The sequence below is a fragment of the Piliocolobus tephrosceles genome, chromosome 3 (assembly GCF_002776525.5).
Source record: "Piliocolobus tephrosceles isolate RC106 chromosome 3, ASM277652v3, whole genome shotgun sequence".
Lineage (NCBI taxonomy): Eukaryota > Metazoa > Chordata > Mammalia > Primates > Cercopithecidae > Piliocolobus > Piliocolobus tephrosceles.
In genome coordinates this window covers 46,117,255-46,139,454 of record NC_045436.1, presented here as the reverse complement: position 1 = coordinate 46,139,454, position 22,200 = coordinate 46,117,255, and the positions used below count along the sequence as shown (strand labels likewise).

Genomic DNA, 22,200 nt, shown 5'->3' with positions numbered 1-22,200 from the left:
GCATTCTGTTGCTGGGAACATAGCTAAAGCTCTAATCCTTTCTGGTGTTTTCTTGCTACCAAACTCCTTACCCTCCTCCTTCTTTGGTTCTTCTTCTTTCAACTAGACTCTGAACGTTAGGCTTATGATTCTCAAGGATAAGACTATCTGACACTTGAACGGAGAGCTCACTATATGTCAGGCACTGTATCATGAACCTTGTACTGTCTCATTTAATTTTTATGACATCATAATAAGAATATTAACTCAAAATAAAGCTAGGATAATATAATAATAAAAAGATGAGAAAACTGATTTCAAAGAGGTTAACTTGTCTGCATTCACACAGCTACTAAGTTTTAGAACCTGCACTGGAATCTAGGCTTGCCTGCTCCCCAACCCACTCTTTTACCAACACATGAATTCTATATTATGTGGTCAATTCAACAACTAGCTGCTAGATTTAGCCTTTTAGCAGGATTTTGTGATTTGGCCACCATATTAGTACTGCTATCTGCCTGAGGAACACAGCTAATGTCCCTGTAGCTGTTTCTAGGCTTCCTGTCTTTTCCGTAGCTCTTCTCTGCTTTTCCTTTCTGGTTCTCAACTCTGCCAAAAATCTTTTTCTCTATCACTTATGCTAGATAACTGAGTCCGAACATTCTGTGTCCCCTTTCTAGTTTCTATCTTTTCTCTATAATTTCCCCCCAAATGATTCTAATACAGCTTTCATATGATCATATGAGAAACTCACATATAAATGCACATGTTAAAAGACAACCACCATTTTGGATGCAATTTTTATTTATTTATGTGCATTGTTTTCCTTGCTATTCATTGCTTTCTTTAAATAGTTATCAGACTTAAGATCCTTCCATTTATATACCTACGTATAACTTTAGGGTTTCCAGACCAAGACCCAAGATTTCTACCTAAGACTATAAAAAGTGAAGAAACATTTTGAATACTAAATTAATGTTTTAGTCTATTTAATGTAAATACAAAAAATTATTCATCAAGTATTTATTAAGTATGTGTCAGGTTCCACCCTAGATGCTACTTTCTTACCCTTTCACATATTTTTTTTTTTTCGGTGAAAGAACATTTTTTAAAACTAAAAATAAGTTTTCTAAAAATGGGGAGATGTTGGTCAAAGGATACAAAGTTTTGGTTATACAGGATGAATAATTTCTGGAGATGTAATGTACAGCATGGTAACTATTGTTAATAACACTGTTTGCATAGTTGAAATTTGATGAGAGTAAATTTTAAATGTTCTCACCATGCTGGCAGGGATATGCTTATTAGCTTGATTGTGGTAATCATTTCATAACGTGTTTATATATCAAAACATCACACTGTATGCCTTAAATATACACAAGTTTTGTCAATTATACCTTGGCAAAGCTGAAATTTTTTTAAAAAAGTTTTCTTAATAATAGGCAAATTCAGCAGTCTGTCACAGTGGCTGTCACCTGTAATCCCATCACTTTGAGAGACTGAGGCAGGTAGATGGCTTGAGCTCTAATTGTTGTTCAGGACGAGTAGAGGCAACATGGTGATCCCTGTCTACACACAATAAATACAAAAATGAGCTGGGCGTGGTGGCATGCACCTGCAGTCCCAGCTACTTGGGAGGCTGAGGTGGGAGAATTGCTGGACCCCAGGAGGCTGAGGCTGCAGTGACTCATGATTGGGACACTGAACTGCAGCCTATGAGACAGAGCAAGCTGCTGTCAAAAAAAAAAAAAAAAAAAAAAAAGGCAAATTCATTTTATACAAATGAAAAACATGCAGTCAAGCAAAAAATAATTAGGAAATACCAGCAACAATCACTTTCAATACTTTTGTAAATATGCTTCCAACTTTTACCTACGTTTTTGAACTGTTAAAAATTTTTTTTCAGTTAACACTTTATAAATTAACATTCTTCGGGACTGGGTGCAGTGGTTCACACCTGTAATCCCAGCACTTTGGGAGGCCTAGGCGAGCAGATCACTTAAGACCAGGAGTTTGTGACTAGCCTGGCCAACACAGCAAAACCCTGTCTCTACTGAAAATACAAAAATTAGCCAGGCATGGTGGTGCAAGCCTGTAATTCCAGCTACTACGGAGGCTAAGTCATGAGAATCCTTTGAACCCGGGAGTTGGAGATTGCAGTGAGCCGAGATCACACCACTGCACTCCAGCCTGGGCGACAGAGAAACTCTGTCTCAAAACAAAACAAAACAAAACAACCATTACTCTACATTAACGGTTGTTAAAGGTTAATAGTTCATTTTCTGGGTGTATGACAGTTTTAAAGACGTAACTTTTAATACTGGATTCAGCCTACTGCTGTTAGCTTTTTGCAGTTACATATGAAGAGTATGATGAACACCATTGTAGGTATTTATCTTCGCATATGTCCTTAGACATTTCCTTACAGTCTAAGAACTAGCATTTCTAGTGGAGTGGGGACATTTTTCCAGATGTCAATTAAAGAATTATTTCATTAGTTAAAAAATTTGCAGGCTATATATTTAAAGGAGATCCTTTTTGTTTGGAATTCAACATAACCAGTTAGCTCAAACCTCAACTCTTGAAAAATGTGCCTCCTTTATTAATAAACATTTATAGAATACTGAATATGACGAACAAAAAAAGAAAAGACAGACCCTATGCTGGGTAGATAATCTACTGTAGTATGCAGATTTGTCATCAAATAGACTACAACGTATTTAAATTTTGTAGGAGATGAATGCACAAGGCCCTTAAGCTACATTGAAGGCTGCCTAAGGCAGTATACAAAATTAGTGCTGAACACTTGAGAATGTGCGTTTTAATTTTAATGTTTGATGCTTGAGGAAAATATTACATCATACCACCTATCTTCCCCACATACTATTTGTGTTTCTCACTTACATGGTAGTGTGCATGTTATTTGCTTACCTTTAGCATATGAATTCAGAAGAAATATCATTTAACTCTGTGCTTATAGAGGATATTTAGAAATAACTGACGCAGCTAACATGAGAAGGCAAAAAAAAACAAAAAAACAAAAAAGAAAAAACTAACGGACTTTTTTTTTTTTATAACAAAACACTTGAGACGTCATTTGGGGTAACCATAACGTCGTCAAGGCTGTGGCGTCACGCCTCTAAGCGGATACGGCAGAAGTTTTGGGGCCAGAAACAAGACTTCCAAGTTTGAATGGGCAGCGCAAAACTCGGGCAAGTTTTCCAGTCGTGCCGCCGATCCCAGCCAGGCCCAGAAGACCCAACGAGAACCATAAGCCCTTACGAAAGCCTAGAACACTGAGCTCGCGTGCTGCCAGGCAGCAGACGCACAAACCTACGCCTCCGAGCGCTCCCTCGAGGTCCCGCCTACTTTTCTCTCCCGAGCCCGCTAGAAGTCTGGAGGAGGAGGGGCAAAGGGTGAGGAGGAGGGGCCAAGGGTAAGGAGGAAAGTATGCGCATGCGCACTCGGTACCCAGTCAGTGAGCCAATAAAAAATCTCGCGAGGGTTGAAAGTCGGTGGCGTAGGTAGTCGTCCTGGATGCTGGCGAGATAGATGATATCTGCCAGAGGAAGAGGAGGAGGAGGCGGCGAAGCGTTTTCCCAGCCTCAGTCTCTCTTTCGTTTTCCTTTTCCCTTCCCCCAACCCTCCGCCCTTCTCTAAATCAGCCCGCCTTCCTTGACCTCAGTGACCCGTCTGGCCCCGCCCATCCTCGTCGACGTGATTCCCGCCGTGAGGTAAGCGCCGGTGGAACCTAGAGCCCCGCGGAAGAGCAGAACGTCTGGGAGTGTGCAGCTCCTGGGCCCGGCTCAGGCCCGTCGCGGAGGCGCGGCGCGGGGGAGCGCTCGGGTGGGAGTCTCGCTCCTCCACCAGTTTATTGCGACGTAGCCACCCAGGCCTAGGCCTCCCCGTCCATCCCCGCCGGACTCGGCCTCTGGCAGCAGCGGGTGACGCACACGGAACATCATGTCGTCCGCGGCCGAGCCTCCGCCACCCCCGCCTCCCGAGAGCGCGCCTTCCAAGCCCGCAGCCTCGACCGCCAGCGGCGGGAGCAACAGCAGCAACAAAGGCGGCCCCGAGGGCGTCGCTGCGCAGGCGGTTGCGTCTGCGGCCAGCGCGGGTCCCGCAGAAGCCGAGATGGAGGTGAGGGCGGCTTGCGGCGTGGGGAGCGGGCGCAGCGGGGAGGAGGAGCTGGCTCCCTCGCCGGATCGTGGCGATCGGACGCAGAGCCGGGCTCCTCTCTGCACCAGACTCAGCTTCACACCCTGTGGATACGAAATGATGCTCTCACCCTTGCTCCCTTGTTCTTAACCTATTCGAGCCAAGCAAAATGGATTTCCGGCTCCTCACATTGAAATTATTTGTCTCTTTCGTGAATCTTGACAAATCTTTGAACGCTCTCAATGAACAGATGTTCTTGGTGACCGTGGCCCGGGGGACCCATCGTTTTTTTCTCACTAGACTCCCATAATTCCCTCTCCTACCTCCGAATGTGATTTTTAGTTTCCACCAAACTTCGGGGAAGGGCGAGGAGATGACCCCTTAGGAGCGGGATGCACGGGCGGGGTGAAGGAGGCATTTAAAAGCAGCGCGTCCGAGGACTTGGGCCTCCTTTTCTTCTTCCCGTTCCTTGCGGGGGCGGTATCTGTTCTGGGCAGAAACAATGGCGAGAGCTGGATGGCCGAGTGCGCAGTGGGGATAAGCGGGGCGCAGCTGCTTCTGTGAAGGGAGAGGAAGCCCCTCCCAGGCACTGTTCCACTGGAAGGAAAGCAACCAAGGCAGCAGCAGCTGTCTCGGATCCCCCATCGAATTTAGGGGGGGATGAGTAAGTGTAGGAATGAATTAGAGAACCAGGCGCAGTTGATTGGCTCTCAGTCCGGCACTTTTTCTCTTTTTGGCCTCTGGCCTTAAAAAAAAAAAATTGATACCCCTCGGCTGCCGAGACTTCTGGGTTTGGGTTGGCCAGGGGGTGTTGACAGTACTGAGGGGCTGGAAAGATGAGGAAACTGCCAGGCGGGTAAATTGGATATGCTTCCAGGCTTTGCAATATCTGGGGAAAAAGTAATTGCTCCTTCCAATTGTTATCCTTGGCCTTCGACCTGTTTTGAAATATTTTGTAAGTCGGAGCCCAAAGATTTCTGGGATTTTCCTATCCTTAGAATGAAAGTAATACTGCTCCGAAGATGAGTCTTGACGCACATTGTACAGTAAGGAAATGGGAGCGTAGTTTACCATTGAGGCATTTGGCACAGTAGTTTTATTTGGGTAGCTGGGGTTAAGTAACATTAATGTTAGTAATCTTTTAAAGAACTTTTAGTGTGAGGGTAGGTTTAGTGACATAGGAACTCCTGATAGTTCCTGTAGTTTTGAGTGATTAAGATAAGATTTCTTTCAAATTAAAATATATTCAGTGTTGTCTTTTTTTTTCCCTTAAGGAGGTGGTTCTTTTGGGTTACCAGGGCTCTTTAACTTGAATTCCCGTTCCAAGGCTTAAGGGGTTTGATACAAAGCAATTGTGTGTAACTGTGTAGTTCTCGACAAAAATCTGTTTGTAGTTATCCTCAGCCTCTCAAAGGGGGGTCTGCCATCCAAACTTTGGAAAAATAAATTTTCACCAGAAGTCTTGTTAATATCTGAACACAGAGTAATTTTAAGCCGAAAGCAAGTCAACTTTTTTGACTTGAAGTTGCTATTTTAAATGAAAATTGTTTTTAAGTTTAAATGTGAGTATAGATGTTATCACTACCGTATTAAATTAGTGACATTTTCATTTGCCAGATGGGGAAATTGAGTTCTGCTAGGTAGAACCTGTGATAAAACTCAGGTCTGCCTTTCAGAGTGAGCCTTTTCCCACCCATCTTGCTCTGCCCTGTTCTTACCAAAAAAATGTATTTGGCAGTTCAATTTATTGAATAACATAGTTATTTTTACCTTCCTAGTATAGAAATATTAGGAATTTTATTTTTTATGCATCTTATGACTGACTCGTTTTGTTTTTTTGTTGTTGACATAGTGTGATTTTTTTGTCTTAAAATGTACTGTCAGTTTCCTGTTTAACAAAATTCAGAATCACTGCAATTCATGATAAAAACTAAGTTTGAGCACACATGCCTAATATATGTCACAACTTAATATGTTTTGCACTTGGAAAATGAATATTTTATAAATGCCTTTTTCTTGTTTGGAAGTATGATCTAAGGTGTTTTTCTAAAATCACAGAATAAACTCAGCATTCATGAATTTGTTGTGTGTGTGTGTGTGTGTGACAAAGCTGATTTTCCCAGAAATAGCCTCCCTATGTATTCAGTTACTTTTTTTCTTTTTGCATGATACTAACAGGTCAATGGAGCAACTTGTTTTTTAGTTATCCTTTTGGCAATGTGGAACTCTTCTGTGTTCATCCTCATCTCTATTGACTAGATTGATATGCCAATAATATGATGTCAAAATACCTGGAAGTCAGTTTTGTTTTGTTTTTTTTTTTTTAAACTATGGAAGAAATAATGACTACCGTTGGAAAGCACGTTTTATTTTTGTAGGTTGCATTTCATGACATTTTTGAATTTTGTAAACGACTGGGTAGTTGGCTTTGTCACTTACATATGGAGACCAGAGATTTATGATGAGCATAGGGTCACACAAGTGCCAAGGGTATTAACAATGAAGTTATATTTGACTTAAGGTCATTTTACCTTTTATTCCAGTACCATACCAGGTCTCCTCCCCACAACCTCTTGGTCACAGATAGTTTTATTACAGCGTGTATTGCTAAGCATAGATTTGTGCATCTTTAATGAAGATTATACTTATGCCGATTTTATTTTAATGGATGAATAGAACTTTGCAGTGTAGAAGTTGTTGATTTTGTTGCTTGTCACATATGAATGTCAGGATAAATACATTTGCAAGAATAACGTTTATTACTAGTTTAGGATTCAGACTGTAGTTAGAGTATTCAATTTAGGCTGGGAGAAAAAGTTTTTGTAATATTCCAGATGGAAATCAGGGTGACTAATCCTGATTTCTTTGTATACATTTGTGTAGTAGCACAGTAGATACTGTAGTTTTGTGACAAAAAGGGAACTTTTCCCCATGTTTTATACTGTTTAATTTGATTTCATGGTTATTACAGAAAAGAGAAACAGATTGGTTTTTATTAAATGTAGTTTTCTTTTAGGATGATGAAGATAATCTTGTGTTCTAATCTTTGCAACAACCATCAGTTTATATGGGTTAAATAGGTTGTTATTCCCATAGTATCTAATATCATTTTATCAATTTTTCTGTTAGTTTAGATGACAACCATTTAAGTTTCTAGGAAGTTTGAGGTGAGAATATATTATTAGAGATGTGGTTTGGGCAGAAATTGGTCTATAATGGTATGTTTACTGTTTGTGAAGACCAATTCTATTTAATGTTTTATTTCTACCAGGAAGTATTTGATGATGCGTCACCTGGAAAGCAAAAAGAAATCCAAGAACCAGATCCTACCTATGAAGAAAAAATGGTATGTTCTAGGCTTATGAATAGAGTCTATAAAGAAAACTTTTTATTAGGTGATTAAATGTATTAAACGTCTATCTTAATCCATTTTGTGTTACAACAGTACCACAGGCTGGGTAATTTGTAAAGAAAGGAAATTTATTTCTTAGAGTTCTGGAGGTTGGGAAGTCCAAGGTCAAGGCCAGCATTTGCTGAGGGCCTTCTTGCAGCGTCATTGTATGGAGGAAGGCCAAGAGAAGAGAGCAAGACAGGACTGAACTTTCTTTTATAACAAGCCCACTGGTGATAACCTCCTCCTGAGATAATGACAGTAATCTTTTCCTAATCACCTCTTATTAGGCCCTGCCTCCCAAAACTGTTGCAATGGGGATTAAATTACAACATGGGAGATTTGGAGAGGGACACAGTCAAACCATAGCAACATCTGTTCAATTTTGTAATTAGGGCACAGATATCCATTTGAAATATGTGTAATGTGGAATATTATAACTTCCATATCTTATGTGTCTATTTAAACCAAATGGAAGTATTGTATGAATTAACATAATATGATGTCATTATCTGGTTATGTTAACAACACCTTTAAAAATTTAACCTTGGAAGTGAGGTGACCAGAATAGTTACTCAATGTATGTTTATTCTGCACCTGGCTAGCATTATACTCTGCTAGTTACCAAAAAAAGAAATATGCTCCTTGCTCACAGCATTTTTATATTATAGATGCGATCTTTACAAAAAGAACATGACATTATACTGGAGTCATTCAAGTCCCAGTTCACATTCCGTATCGTCTAAGAAACTTCTCAAAACTATGACTTGACTTAAACAGTACCTACACAGAGCTTTAAATTTAAATTCAGTTTTAATAATAATAGTAGTGGCTAACAGTGAATGTATGCCATATCTGGCCCTGTTCTGAATGCTTTATATGAATTAAACTCATTTAATTGTATTGAAATCTTAAAAAGTTAAAATAACAATGTATTAAATAATACCACTACACAGTGTGCTCCTGTAGGGTAAGAACAGTGTTTTAATCTTTCTTTCTGTCTTCAGTACCCGGAACAATATCTGGCACATAGCAGATCTTACATATTTTTTAAAACATACTTTTTTCCTTTGACTTTCTCTTCCAAATCAGTAAATATTTTTGAATCTCTTAAATAACTTCAAAATCTTAAAATTATGATATGTATTCTATGTGCATATAATACTACGTAAATTATAAATGATTTATCTTTAGGTTTGATTTGTTACATAGTTTACATATATATATGTAACTGTCACCTTTTTTGCTATCAAATTTAGAGAGAAAATAGATTTGCGTATGTTTTTTAAAGTGAATACTATTTTGAATACAGTCTACATATTTTAATACTGCTTTAACTCTTTATAGTTTAGATTCTGACACTATGCCAGTGAATCTAATTGCCAATTCTGAGGCTCAGTGTTAGTTTCTTGATTTGTGCTTCATATTGTTGACCATTCCTCAAAAATCTTGACTTGCCTTGAAAGACATTTTTTCCCTTGATAATATCCTCTTTGCTTTTTTATTCCTTTGTCTTTCCTTATTAAAATTTGAACATTTCTTCCTAGATAGTTTGATTCTTACTGGTTTTTACCTGGTATATTTAAACTGAATATTTTCAAATACTTAACCTCTAGCCCAGAAGCCTGTAATCAATATTTTCATTTACTTTAAAATCCTATTCATACCTCTTACTTGAGAATATCCAAAACTGTATTCATAATTTTTACTTAACATACCTTAGCGTTACCTCAATGAATGAAAACTCCTCTTCAGGTATACTCAAGATGTCCATGACATTACTGCATACTTTTTAATAATAAGTTTACTTACAAGTTTATTCTTTTTTCCATATCACCCTCGTTCAGTATTTTTCTATTATTGCATGGATTATTTTGTGCTTCTTTATTTGCCCCCTTTCTTATGATCTTGCCCCTTCCGAGTTTCTTAATATTTTTGCAAAGTATTATTTAGGACACAAATTTGACTGTGAAATGGAGGTTTTTCAGTGGTTTTCTACAATGCTTTTCATTTTCTTAGTGGCCTTTATTGGAACTCTTCTCATTTCTTCCAGGTTTTTCAGTCTCCCAGCATCATTTCGTTTTTTGACATCGTGATCTTCACCTGAACAGTTTTTTTCTAAGCAAGCTCCCCTGTCATCTGCTAGTTCCTAACCATAGATAAGTTCACTATCCACTCTTCATTCTTGAACCCAGAATGCTGAGTACTACTTCAGAAAACTAAATACTAGTGCTGATTGGTGCCAGAATAAGTGTATGGTTTTTATTTTCTTGGACTTTGAGTATTTATTGCCTGTCAATCTCATTTAGCCATTCTAAAATGTGCCCACTCTGATCAGTCTTTCTTCTCCATTTCTCCCATGCCCTCGTTTTCAGTCTTCCTCTACAAAGAATTGCAGGCCTGTCTTTATTTTCTTTCTCTTTTCAAACATATGTATAGCTCTACTGTCCTACCTCATTTCTTCCTCTCTCAAAGAAAGAAGCTAATCCAAAGCTAATTTCCATTTGATTTTGTGATTGATTTCTTCCAGGTTGCTAATCATACTCTCTTGTTCTGCTTTTTAGGTTCTGTTAGTTTTTCTCCCTCAAGACATTTCAGTTTTAACCTTTTAATTCTCTCAAGCAGTTTGTCTTGATTCTAAACAGTCACAATAATTATTTTTTTCAGTCCAAACATCTTCTAGATGCATGCTCTTGACTTATCTTTCATTATCTATAAATTAAGAAATGTAATTATGTAAAATTTGCATTCACATATGTATCTTGTTCAGTACTGTAAAAACAGTCCGTAATTTTGGGAAACAGAAATAGCAGAGGCTTGTCATCTGTAGGACATTACTGGGGTTCTAGCATGTTCTCAGTCTTGTTATTGTGCAGATTCATTTGCTGCTATGACTGCCATTTGTGACCCAATGAAACACTATAACCATGTGCCTTCCTTTAGTAAGTCGGGCTTCAATTTTTACATTGGTGTGACCTTAAAAAATGATTGTGTTCCTTTTAAAAATACATAGTTGTTACAACATTATGGCATTTGGATACTTCTTGTGTTTGCTAGGCAATTGTCTTTTTGTAATTCATTCCCAAACTGACATTTTAGACATTTATAGATGGGGGTGTTGAGGAGTTGGTTTCCCTCTTTATTGAGCTTTTCTTGTCTTCTCCTTTGTTTCATCAAACTATTATTGTTTCTGTATAAAGGCTGCCTAATGGCTCTCAATTTCATTATTTTTATGAAAATTTGTCTTCAAGACTCTTAAGGGTTTTTTTTTTTTTTTTTGCCCAAGTAAATGTCTTCCATTCTCTCGGTTTTATAATAGGGAACATTCAAAGGGGCAGATGGCAGATACGAAAGGAAGGAATAGTATCAAGCCCAATATCATGTTAAAATTTGTCACATTTTTTCTAGCTTCTGAATAAATTCACTTGTGTTGCACAGTGCCTCTTAATATTTTAAAAATTGTTCCAATCAACTATATTGAAGTATAATTGACATAAAATAATTTTAAGTTTGCAATTCAATGAGTTTTAGCAAATATTTATTTAAATACCATCACAATCATGATGCAGAGTAGTTCCATCATCCCCAAAAAGTTTGCTCCTGCTCCTTTATAATCAGTTCTTGCTCCCACCTTCTTGCCACTTCTCATCTGCTTTCTATCACTAGTTAGCATTTCATTTAAGTGGAATCATACAGCGTGTAGTCTTTTGTGTTTGGCTTCTTTCACTTTGCATAGTGCTTTTGAAACTCATCCATGTTGTGGCATGTATCTGTAGTTCTTTTTTTTTTGGGGGGGGGGGGGCTGAGTTCATTGTATGGAGGCATGATTTCTGAAGTTTTAATTGATACTCTGATAAAATGTATCTTAAATTTTTTTTCAGCAAACTGACCGGGCAAATAGATTCGAGTATTTATTAAAGCAGACAGAACTGTTTGCACATTTCATTCAACCTGCTGCTCAGAAGACTCCAACCTCACCTTTGAAGATGAAACCAGGGCGCCCACGAATAAAAAAAGATGAGAAGCAGAACTTACTATCAGTTGGCGAGTGAGTAATAGTTTAAACTTCATAGTTCAACCAAACTTATTTTTGATAGTCTTCTGTAGAAGCATAAAATCACTATGATAAATAACTTAAAAAATTATTTTAGTGCCATTATTTATTTGGCCCTGCTTGACTTGGCATGATTTAGCCATAAATGTATAAGTATATAAAAATACGCATATTGGTTAGAGCACAGTGGCTCTTGCCTGTAATCCCAGCATTTTGGGATACCAAGGTGGGAGGATTGCTTGAGTCCAGGAGTATGAGAGCAGCCTGGGCAACGTAGGGAGATCCCATCTCTACAAAAAAAAAGAACAATAAAACTATATAACGCCTTATTTTTTGTAGCATTACACAGTTTATGAATTGTAACAATCATACTGAGTATGGAATTTAGATGTCATGTCATTCCTCAGAGAGGAACCAAATGCAGAGGTTAAGTGGCTTATTTAATATCACATTGAAAAATGATCCAGACTTGAATTTGAATCTGACTTGGGTGTGCTCTAGGCTCCTCCATCACATACAGATGTTGATGGTATTTTATCTAAAGTGTGGTATGTGGGATATTGTGATGACTTACATCACAGCAGCTTGTTTAAACTTTTTGTTGCATACTTAGTTGTTTTTATATAAATTGAAGTGTCAGGTTGTATGCCGTCCTTTGGTGGTTGTTGAAAATAATTCTTACATGTTGAATTTGGAAATTCTGTAGAATTTTTGTCCTGGTTGGATAAATAAGATGTTTAATTAGTAATAGTAGATTTAGGGCAGTCTTGGCTCCCTGAAATGGCTTTGTGTAAAATTCCCAAAGTGAAAACTGTGATTAGTAATTAAAATACAAAAGATTGTCTAAAAGAAATATCAACAAGGTTAAATTCACTACACAATTTGTTGAAAGGGAAGTATGAGCTTATTGAAGGGGTTATTGTTGTAAGCATAATACCTTTTATTTGGGGTATTTCACTCATTCAGTGTATCTTATTTCTCATCCATTGTGACCAAAGCACTATTTTAATACTTATTAAAATATTTCAGACTTCAGAAGTTTGCAGATATTTAAATATCATTAGTGTCATGGCGTGAAACTGGAAACTACTGTAATGAATATTGTTATGAGATAGTCAATATGATGTCTCGAAAAGAAACACTTCTGTTATTCTTTTCTGTTTTATTATTCTCCTAATTGGAAATACATAATACATTGTTCGGCTTGATGTGTTATATAGTGTTACTGGGGAGAAAGAGTCCTAGTTAACAGATTTCTTTACTCTTCAAACCATTTTAAATGGGAAGCTAATTTACCTAAAGTAATGAGGGTGATAGTATTGTCTTTGAGTATCAGGAATACATTTTTTTAAATCTTTTTGTTGTTTGTTTTTATTGAGACAGAGTCTTACTCTGTGACCCAGGCTGCAGTGCAGGGGTGTGATCTCGGTTCACTGCAACTTGTGCCTCTGGGGTTGAAGCAATTCTTGTACCTCAGCTGAGATAACAGGCTCACGCCACCAAGCCCAGCTCATTTTTGTATTTTTAGTAGAGATGGGGTTTCACCATGTTGGCCAGGCTAGTCTCGAACTTCTGATCTCAAGTGATCCACCCACCTCGGCCTCCTAGTGTTGGGATTACAGGCATGAGCCACTGTGCCTGGCCAGGAATACGTTGTTGTTGTTGTTGTTGTTTTTTTAGGCATTCACAATTATATTCAGTTTTTAACAATAAATGACAACTCAACTTTTAAGTTTTACAACTGTAATAAGCATTTTGAGAGTAACTATAAAGGATTTTTATAAAAATGTTAAAATTATCTCCCAGTTTATGGAGAATAAATTGGGGATGGAAGTAGATTTTTGTACTCAATTTCATAGGCTCAGAATGCAGAGAAGTACAAGGAATAACAGACTAGGATGTACTGATTATGATTAGAAGCATATATAACAAACAAGAAGGCCCTTGAATTTCTGAGGAATGCTTCTATCTTGGAAGGCCAGTTATCCTTTTACCACGCATGTAGTTTTGGTAGAAATGAAGTTACAAATTATATTCAGGGGTCTCAGTAGAGGCATAACCTGCCTTTTTCCAAATAAGATGAAAATATTTGTTGAAAGTGTCAGAATTAGGGAGTAAGTATTAATAGTTTTATTGAACCAAGCCCTTTAGAGATTAATTGGGAGTATTAAAACTTGAGAAAATCAATTTTCAAGGGGGTATATCTGATTCTCTTAGGATGTAGAATTTAGATGTGTATTTAAAAATATTTTTGGTTAATCCCTGGTCACTGCTTAAATTTCTGAGTCCTCATGCCGCCCCTTTTGCTCACAGTTGCAGTTTTAAACGTGTGGTTTCTGGAACTTTTTTTTCCCTTGGCAGAAAGATTTTTAAAAAGGTGTACACTTTAAAATTCAAATATTGAGATTTTCTGACTACATAGTTCTTGAAATTTGACTATCATATTTGAGTTTATTGGGTTGTGGTTAATCTATAATACTGCTATATTTTAATAACTAATGTATATTTTAAATAATTATCTAAAATGTTGCAGATTTAAATTTACTCATATTTTCTACTGTTCACTGGTTGATGCCTGTTAGAAGTTTAATTTTGTGGAATCTTGGTCAGCCCCTTGACTGTGATGTTGAAATAGTAGCTGAGAATTAAAGCCAAAACTCAAATCAGGTAATTTTGTTTTCATCTTAACAGTTACCGACACCGTAGAACAGAGCAAGAGGAGGATGAAGAACTATTAACAGAAAGCTCCAAAGCAACCAATGTTTGCACTCGATTTGAAGACTCTCCATCATGTATGTTAAACACACTTGATTTTTTTAAAAATTGCCCTTTGAGACATCCTTTGGTTAATGTTTTGGATTTGTGTAGGCTACTATCTGTGAAGCAAATTTTTAGTAATCTTAGGTGTTTATTGGTTGTGAAATAAACTTCAGATTTTGATGGAGATGAGAGCATATTATAGGACAATAGTGCTATATTTCAAAGTTATATAAAATGTCATTGTGTTTGTTATTGCCCTGAAGTATATGTAAAACTAGGGATCATTTTGCTTTATTTTTGTCCCAGATAAGAAAACTAATTTATTTTAAAAAAGGTACTTCATGAACACATCTGCTTAGTTATTTTCTGATGTTTTTCTATTAATTTGTTTTAATATTTTGTAAATGTATTTGTTTATTGGTTAGCTTTTTATCCTCAAGTGTTTTTCAAAAGGAAATGAGGGGTACGCTGTGTACATATTAAAAAAGAAAAATCAGGTGACTGTTATGTATATTTGGTAATTATTCTGGGGAGCAAAATAAGTAGTATACCCTGAGTATTTGGAATAAGTAGTATTCCAAAGAGAGCACATTGGAATGTATAAGATATATTGGAAAAGTAACAGGAATTTCCTATTTCCTTTTTTTATTAGAAAGAAAATAAAATCCCCAGATAACCTGTATCTGGTCTTTATGAAAGCTGAAAATACTTGGTTAGGAACACTTGGGTTGTCATTAAAAAGACAAGAGGCCAGAGAGTCTCTCAGAGCAGTATATGGGTAACGTAAGAACTGAGTTGTTGGAGTGGGTACTCTGATTCCTGCAGTCGTGTTTCCCTCACTTGGTTATCTTCCATGTCCAGCGTATCCACTTCAGACCATGGCAGCTACCTCTAGTACTTTGGAACTTGCAGAGTTCCTATTCTTCAAGAATCCCTTAGTAATGAAAATGAAGTCAGTAGATATTGTAGGCCCAGATGAAGAGATTGCCTTGTATTTCTTGTCTTAAAATGCGTATTGTGCTTTTCTTTTGTTCTTAGATGTAAAATGGGGTAAACTGAGAGATTATCAGGTCCGAGGATTAAACTGGCTCATTTCTTTGTATGAGAATGGCATCAATGGTATCCTTGCAGATGAAATGGTATGTGTTGGTAGATTTTTTGAAGGGTATGTTTTGTATTTAAAATATCTTATACATTAAATTGACAAAAGTTTCTTACAGTCTACAACTGTTAGCAAATGGATCCTCTCTGAAACTAGTATAAGCAGCTTGCCTTAATTGCGTGTGATCTATATTTTAATTGTGAGAAATTTCCATCTGTGAAAATATAATAAATTTAAAAACAGTACATTTGATAAACATGTTTTTGGATGACTTTTATAGTACACTGATTTATTTCTTTCCAGTTCTGTAAAACACAAGTGAGGTCATTAGTTGTTTATAAACGATAAGCATTTTTTCCAGGTGGTAGCTTGTACAGTTCTTATAAAACATTTTATCTTTTGTTAACTACTAGTTATGTAATGAATGTTTTAAAAAGTTTCCTTATTGCTATAGTGCTAAAACGTTTAATTGGTTGAAGAAAGTATGAGGTCAAAAGAAACATGTTTCAATGCTAGCTCTGCTAGATGGCTTTGGGAATGTCACTTAAACTGGGCCTTATGTGGGTGATAATAATACCTGCTTTAGAGACTTGTGAAGATTATATGACATAACACTTACAAACTTTGACATATGTTAAGTTTTTGCCATTTATTAACTATTATAAATATGTGGCATTTCTCTTAAATATTTATCTCTGTATGTTGGGAGGTATAATTGTGAAATGATGTTTTTGTTTTTCATTGCTTCACGGTTATTTTGAAATCTTTTAGGGCCTAGGAAAGACTCTTCAAACGATTTCTCTTCTTGGGTACATGAAACATTATAGAAACATTCCTGGTCCTCATATGGTTTTGGTTCCTAAGTCTACATTACACAACTGGATGAGTGAATTCAAGAGATGGGTACCAACACTTAGATCTGTTTGTTTGATAGGAGATAAAGAACAAAGAGTAAGTTTCTAGTATTTCATTACATTTTTGATGCTAAAATAATTTGAATTCAGGCTTGAGTATGGGTATAGCGGAAGGAAGGATAAAAGAAATGGGATCTTCGCAAATATTAATATTTACAAATGTAGCATCGTCTTGGTGGATAAAAAACAGCACTTTGGGAGGTTGAGGCAGGTGGATCATGAGGTCAGGAGATTGAGACCATCCTGGCTAACACAGTGAAACCCTGTCTCTACTAAAAACACAAAAAATTAACTGGGTGTGGTGGCACGCGTGGCCTGTAGTCCCAGCTACTCGGGAGGCTGAGGCAGGAGAATTGCTTGAACCTGGAAAGCAGAGGTTGCAGTGAGCCGAGATGGTGCCACTGCACTGCAGCCTGGGCAATAGAGCAAGGCTTCATCTCAAAAAAAAAGAAAAAAGAAAAAAGAAAATCATTCCGGGGAGAAGACACTAGAAACTGTAGAAAACTGTAAGAATATATTGTGTTTCTCTCCCTTTTGGGAGTGGTTGTATAAAATCAGTGGTTTTGCTCTCATTAGAAGTATTTTCTCGTTTTTAAAAGATGTTTTGAAATGTGAGTTGGTTGGAATTTAAGGAGCCACATATTTAGATGAACGTGTGTAGTGGTAATAGTCACAGAATTACCATTTTTAAAGACGGTTGAGTCATATATAGTAATTTGGTGATTTATTATGGTATCTAACAAAATAAGTTAAAATTTCGATCAGTTAACAACATCCTTGTGGGAAGAAGAGATGGAAATAATAACATTAGTATGTAAAGTTCAGATTTGGAAATCTATTCAGACTCTACTAAATAGCTGTGTACTTGTTTTTTATTTCCCCTTCATTTACCTGTGAGTGATAAGTCTAGATTTTTTTTCTTTTCTTTTCTAGTTACGTTTGGTATTTTAAATTATCAAATTTTGTTTGTTTGGGAGCCCAGAGAGTGGTTAATTACTTAATAACCACTCTTTGCTTCAGTTTTCTTACCTTTAAAATAATACTATTAGGAATGTGTTAATGCATTTATAAACCTGAAAAGAATGCAGATGCCTACTACTGCTAACTATCCTTCCGCCCTCTTCCTTTCTTTATGTTAAAACCTCCCTCTTTTTTGTCTAAACCTGTCTCCTAAGGATATCCATATCTAGTGGAATTGCAGAAAGCCATTTTAAGTGTCTGTTGAATTTTGCACGGGTTAACTTTGTCAGTTTTTTAAAACTTAATGTTTCTGACATTTAAATGATTGATGACGTTACTTCAGTGTTAAGAAAACTGATTCTAAACGTTTGCATAATACAGCTACTCTACTCCTTTTTAATATTCCCACCTCCTTTTACATATTAGATTACTTGTCATCAGTAAATTTAATGCGTGGTTTATTTCTGTGTGATGTAATTTTTTTCTCTTGTTACACAGGCTGCTTTTGTCAGAGACGTTTTATTACCGGGAGAATGGGATGTATGTGTAACATCTTATGAAATGCTTATTAAAGAGAAGTCTGTGTTCAAAAAATTTAATTGGAGATACTTAGTAATAGATGAAGCTCACAGGATCAAAAATGAAAAATCTAAGGTAATTTGATACTAAGATGTGAAAAGCTTTCCTGTAAGAATTTGATTAAAGTACAGATTTTTTTTTCGTTTAACTTTAAGTTATGAAATACACGTGCAGAACGTGCAGGTTTGTTACGTAGGTATGCATGTGCCATGGCGGTTTGCTGCACCTAGCAACCCATCATCTAGGTTTTAAGCCCCGCGTGCATTAGATATTTGTCCTAATGCTCTCCCTCTGCTTTCTGTCCACCCCGTCAGGCCCTGGTGTGTGATGTTCCCCTCCCCGTGTCCATGTGTTCTCACTGTTCAGTGCCCACTTATGAGTGAGAACATGCAGTGTTTGGTTTTCTGTTCCTGTGTTAGTTTCCTGAGAACGATGACTTCCAGCTTCATGCATGTCCTTGCAGAGGACATGAACTCATTCTCTTTTATGACTGCATACTATTCCCTGATATATATGTGCCGTATTTTCTTTATCCAGTCTATCATTGATGGGCATGTGGATTGGTTCCAGGTCTTTGCTGTTGTAAATAATGTAATATGCAGAATATTCTCATGGCGTATTTGGTTCTTTTCTTTCAGTTGTCAGAAATAGTGAGGGAATTCAAGACTACAAATAGACTATTATTGACTGGAACACCTCTTCAGAACAACTTGCATGAGCTGTGGTCACTTCTTAACTTTCTGTTGCCAGATGTGTTTAATTCAGCGGATGTAAGTATTTCCTGATGCTTTCTGGTAATAATAATATTTTGCTTAATGCTATATATTTTTGTAATGAAAGTGGCCTGTCTTAGCATGGCTTGAGATTAGTATTAATTTTTTATGCTTTTATTTACATAGTTAGCCTGGTATTATCTCCTAGGTTGTCTCTGTATAATGGGAATTTACTTTTGTGCCTTTGGTTTCAATCTTACTTCATTATTATTATTCTTTTATGTTTTTTTGAGACATAATCTCACTCTGTCATACAGACTGAAGTGCAGTGGTGTGATCTTGGCTCACTGCAACCTCCACCCCCGGAATTCAGGTGATTCTTGTGCCTCAGCCTTCCCAATAGCTGTGATTACAGGTGTGTGTCACCACACCTGGCTAGTTTTTGTATTTTTTGTAGGGATGAGGTTTTGCCATGTTGTCCAGGTTAGTCTCAAGCTCCTGCCCTCCAGTGATCTGCCTGTCTCGGCCTCCCGAAGTGCTGGGATTATAGGCGTGAGCCACCACGCCAGGCCACAGTCTACTTTAAATCATTGTTTTCTCTATCTGAAATGGCATAAAGTGTCACTTCTATTTGGTAAGTCATGTTGGCCTGATTTTGTTTCGGTGGCTCTAGGTTGACTGGTTATGGTTTTAAGGTGCTGCTCAAGGTATTCCTGAAGTGATTTGTGTACTTCACGTTGCTTATGTTTTAAGTCCCAAGGGTGACTGTCAAATTTAGTGAAATCTGTCTGGCTTTTCTTTTATTATAGTCTAACAAACAAATAGAACCTAATCTTTATGGATTATTTGTAGTCATAGAAATGATAGCAATGGTTAATTAGCTATTTGAACTGTTAATAGTAATATAATAGCTATGTCAAGAGTTTGTGCTATTAGAAATTGCAGGGTTTTTTTTTGTTGGACCAGCGTTTATTTTTGAAGCTTTGTTTGCATAGCTGGCATCTTGTGTGTATTGGAGGGATTTGAAGAGCTCCACGTTAGTATATTTTTGTACAGTTAAGTTATAAAGAGGTATTAATTTTGTTTTTTTCTGTTGAAGATTATTTGGAAAGAATAGTGATTTTGTGTTGTAAAAAGATATTTAATCGATCTCGAAAAGCAGTTTTAGTTTCGATTTTACGTATTTTGATGTTCTTGAGATAATTCCTTTTTTCTCACTACATTGACACTTTCATTTACTTTAGTTAAAGCAGTGAATTCTAAGATTATGTTTACTCAAAAACAAAGCACATATATAATACATATTTTCAAGAGATGAGGTTAGGGAAACTGTCCTTGTATCCTAACCAAATATTAATGAAATGCTGGTAATTTCAATTTCATTTAGTAAGTTTGATTAAAATTGACATTGTTCTGTAAACTCGTATTTGAGAAGTCTGAATGGTCTTAGAGAACAAACTATAAAATGTTTTAATTTTCAAGCTTTTATGAAAATTGAAAGATATTTTTCAAGAATATTAATTTTCTAATTCTATAGAACTTGCTTTCCAAGTTTTCTTTTTACTGTGAAACTTGTTATTTTGATGTTTTTGAGAAGAATATTTAGAAGGTCATGTGATTTCTGATCTACTTGTTTTAAAATTTGTTGATAATGACATATGAAAAATGGGGTTGGACTAAGTTTTTTTTTTTGTGGGTTACAATTAAAATTACTAATTCTAGAAATCATTTCTATATCTGGTATTATAGGGTATTTATTAATATTATCTCTGATCTGAGTATTTTTTTTTTGTTAATCTAGGACTTTGACTCCTGGTTTGATACGAACAACTGCCTTGGGGATCAAAAACTAGTTGAGAGGCTTCATATGGTAAGTATTTTAGAGTAGTGTTAAAGCATATTTCTGATGGGAAAAAGGATAAAGGTTTAAATTAGTAGATTATTTTCCTACTAATAAAAAGCGCAATGGCTTAAGAATCAGATCTGCTTGAATTCTGACACTTAACTGTTACATCTTACAATCAATGTAGAGGATGATGTGTGGTTGTTTCAGTGTTAGAACCTAGAGTGGAATCCTGACTTAAGGGAAAAAGTAATCTCTTACAGTTATACAAAGTACAGTGGGGGAAAGAAGAATTGCATAATAATTAATATAGACAAGTTTTTTTTGTTGTTTGATCTTGGCTCACTGAAATCTCTGCCTCCCAGGCTCAAGCAGTCTCTCCCCACTCAGCGTCTAGAGTAGCTGGGATTACAGACACTCGCCACCATGTCCAGCTACTTTTTGTATTTTTTGCAGAGACGGTGTTTCACCATGTTGCCCAGGCTAGTCTCGAACTTCTGAACTCAAGTTATCAACTTGCCTGCCTTGGCCTCCCAAAGTGTTGGGATTACAGGCATGAGCCACCACGCCTGGCCTTACAGACAAGTTTTTAAAGCTTAGTTCAATTAACATTCCATAGAAGAATCTAACAAGTTCACTTTTGAAAGGGCTAAAGATCCATCTGTTTTTTTTTTAAATCTAGTGACATTGTGTGTAAGCAACTGCCTTGCATAATGAGCAGAGTTGGTATGTTTTTGCTTTGCTGTATAGCTTTGTTTTTACATACAGCTTCCTGGGACGGTTCTCAGGTAAAAGTTGGTAGGTAGAGAAACTTCTCTAACAGACTCCAGATTAAAATACCCTGGTCAGCAGGTTAAAGCAGAAGCTTGTAAGAATGTCATATGAAGCCCTTAATGACCTAATTCAGGAATTTTCAGCCTCCTTTGACATTTTGGTCTGGGTATATCTTTGAGAGGGGTAAGGAGAGAGGGGAGAACGTGATTGTCCTGTGTGGTGTTGTATGTTTAATAGCATCCCTGACACTTCTACTCACTAGATGGCAGTAGTAACATTCCTCCAGTTGTGACAACAATGTGCCCCTCCATGACCTAACCTTTTTAACGTTCTTTGGCATCTGTTTTACTTCTTCTTATATTGAGCTTTAATTTGATAGATTGCTGACCCCTTGTCAGTTTTCTCTAAACATTGTGGTGATTCTAATCTATTTTTGCTTATCATTTTTGCTACATCTAGAATCCTTTTTTCTGGTCTCTTTACTAATACCTAGTCCAAGACTCAGTTACATTACCTCCACTGAGCCAGCCAGGCTGAGGCTGACCTAGCCATCTGTGTATTCCATCTTTAACAATCTGAGCACCCTAACATTATAGGACTTTGCAGAGGATATTGAGATGATTCACAAGTGTTTTCCATACTGGATTGTAAGCACAAAGGCAGGAAGCACATATTTATTTGTCTTTATATACCTGGCACAATGCCTAGTTAGAGTGGATATTTGAGCAGGGAAAAAAATTTAAGTTCATGATTGTTCAAATATTTCATTATAAAGTACTTTAAAATCCTTAAATACTGAGAGTTTTGTTAAATATTTGAAGGTAGTAATTTCCTAGCTACCTTTATTTCAATTCAGATGGCATTCATGCGTCTGAGCACTCTCTTCGTATTTACTTAGACCAAGGATTGTGGAGTGTATATGTAATCTTGGGAGTAGAAAAGGAGGCAGAAGAACGTGAATTTTTTCATGCAT

General features: G+C 36.8%; 1 protein-coding gene across 1 annotated transcript in view; it reads left to right on the top strand.

Annotated features, from left to right (window-relative positions):
- Positions 1–3,457: 3,457 nt before the first annotated feature.
- Positions 3,458–22,200, top strand: part of SMARCA5 (SWI/SNF related, matrix associated, actin dependent regulator of chromatin, subfamily a, member 5) — a 40,649-nt gene continuing 21,906 nt past the window's right edge. The window contains exons 1-9 of the mRNA XM_023225961.1: positions 3,458–4,119; positions 7,409–7,483; positions 11,410–11,576; positions 14,274–14,374; positions 15,381–15,481; positions 16,216–16,395; positions 17,817–17,972; positions 18,536–18,667; positions 20,412–20,480. Of these exons, the coding sequence (XP_023081729.1) occupies positions 3,943–4,119; positions 7,409–7,483; positions 11,410–11,576; positions 14,274–14,374; positions 15,381–15,481; positions 16,216–16,395; positions 17,817–17,972; positions 18,536–18,667; positions 20,412–20,480 (1,158 nt within the window). The 5' untranslated portion in view covers positions 3,458–3,942. The remainder of the gene's footprint in view (positions 4,120–7,408; positions 7,484–11,409; positions 11,577–14,273; positions 14,375–15,380; positions 15,482–16,215; positions 16,396–17,816; positions 17,973–18,535; positions 18,668–20,411; positions 20,481–22,200) is intronic.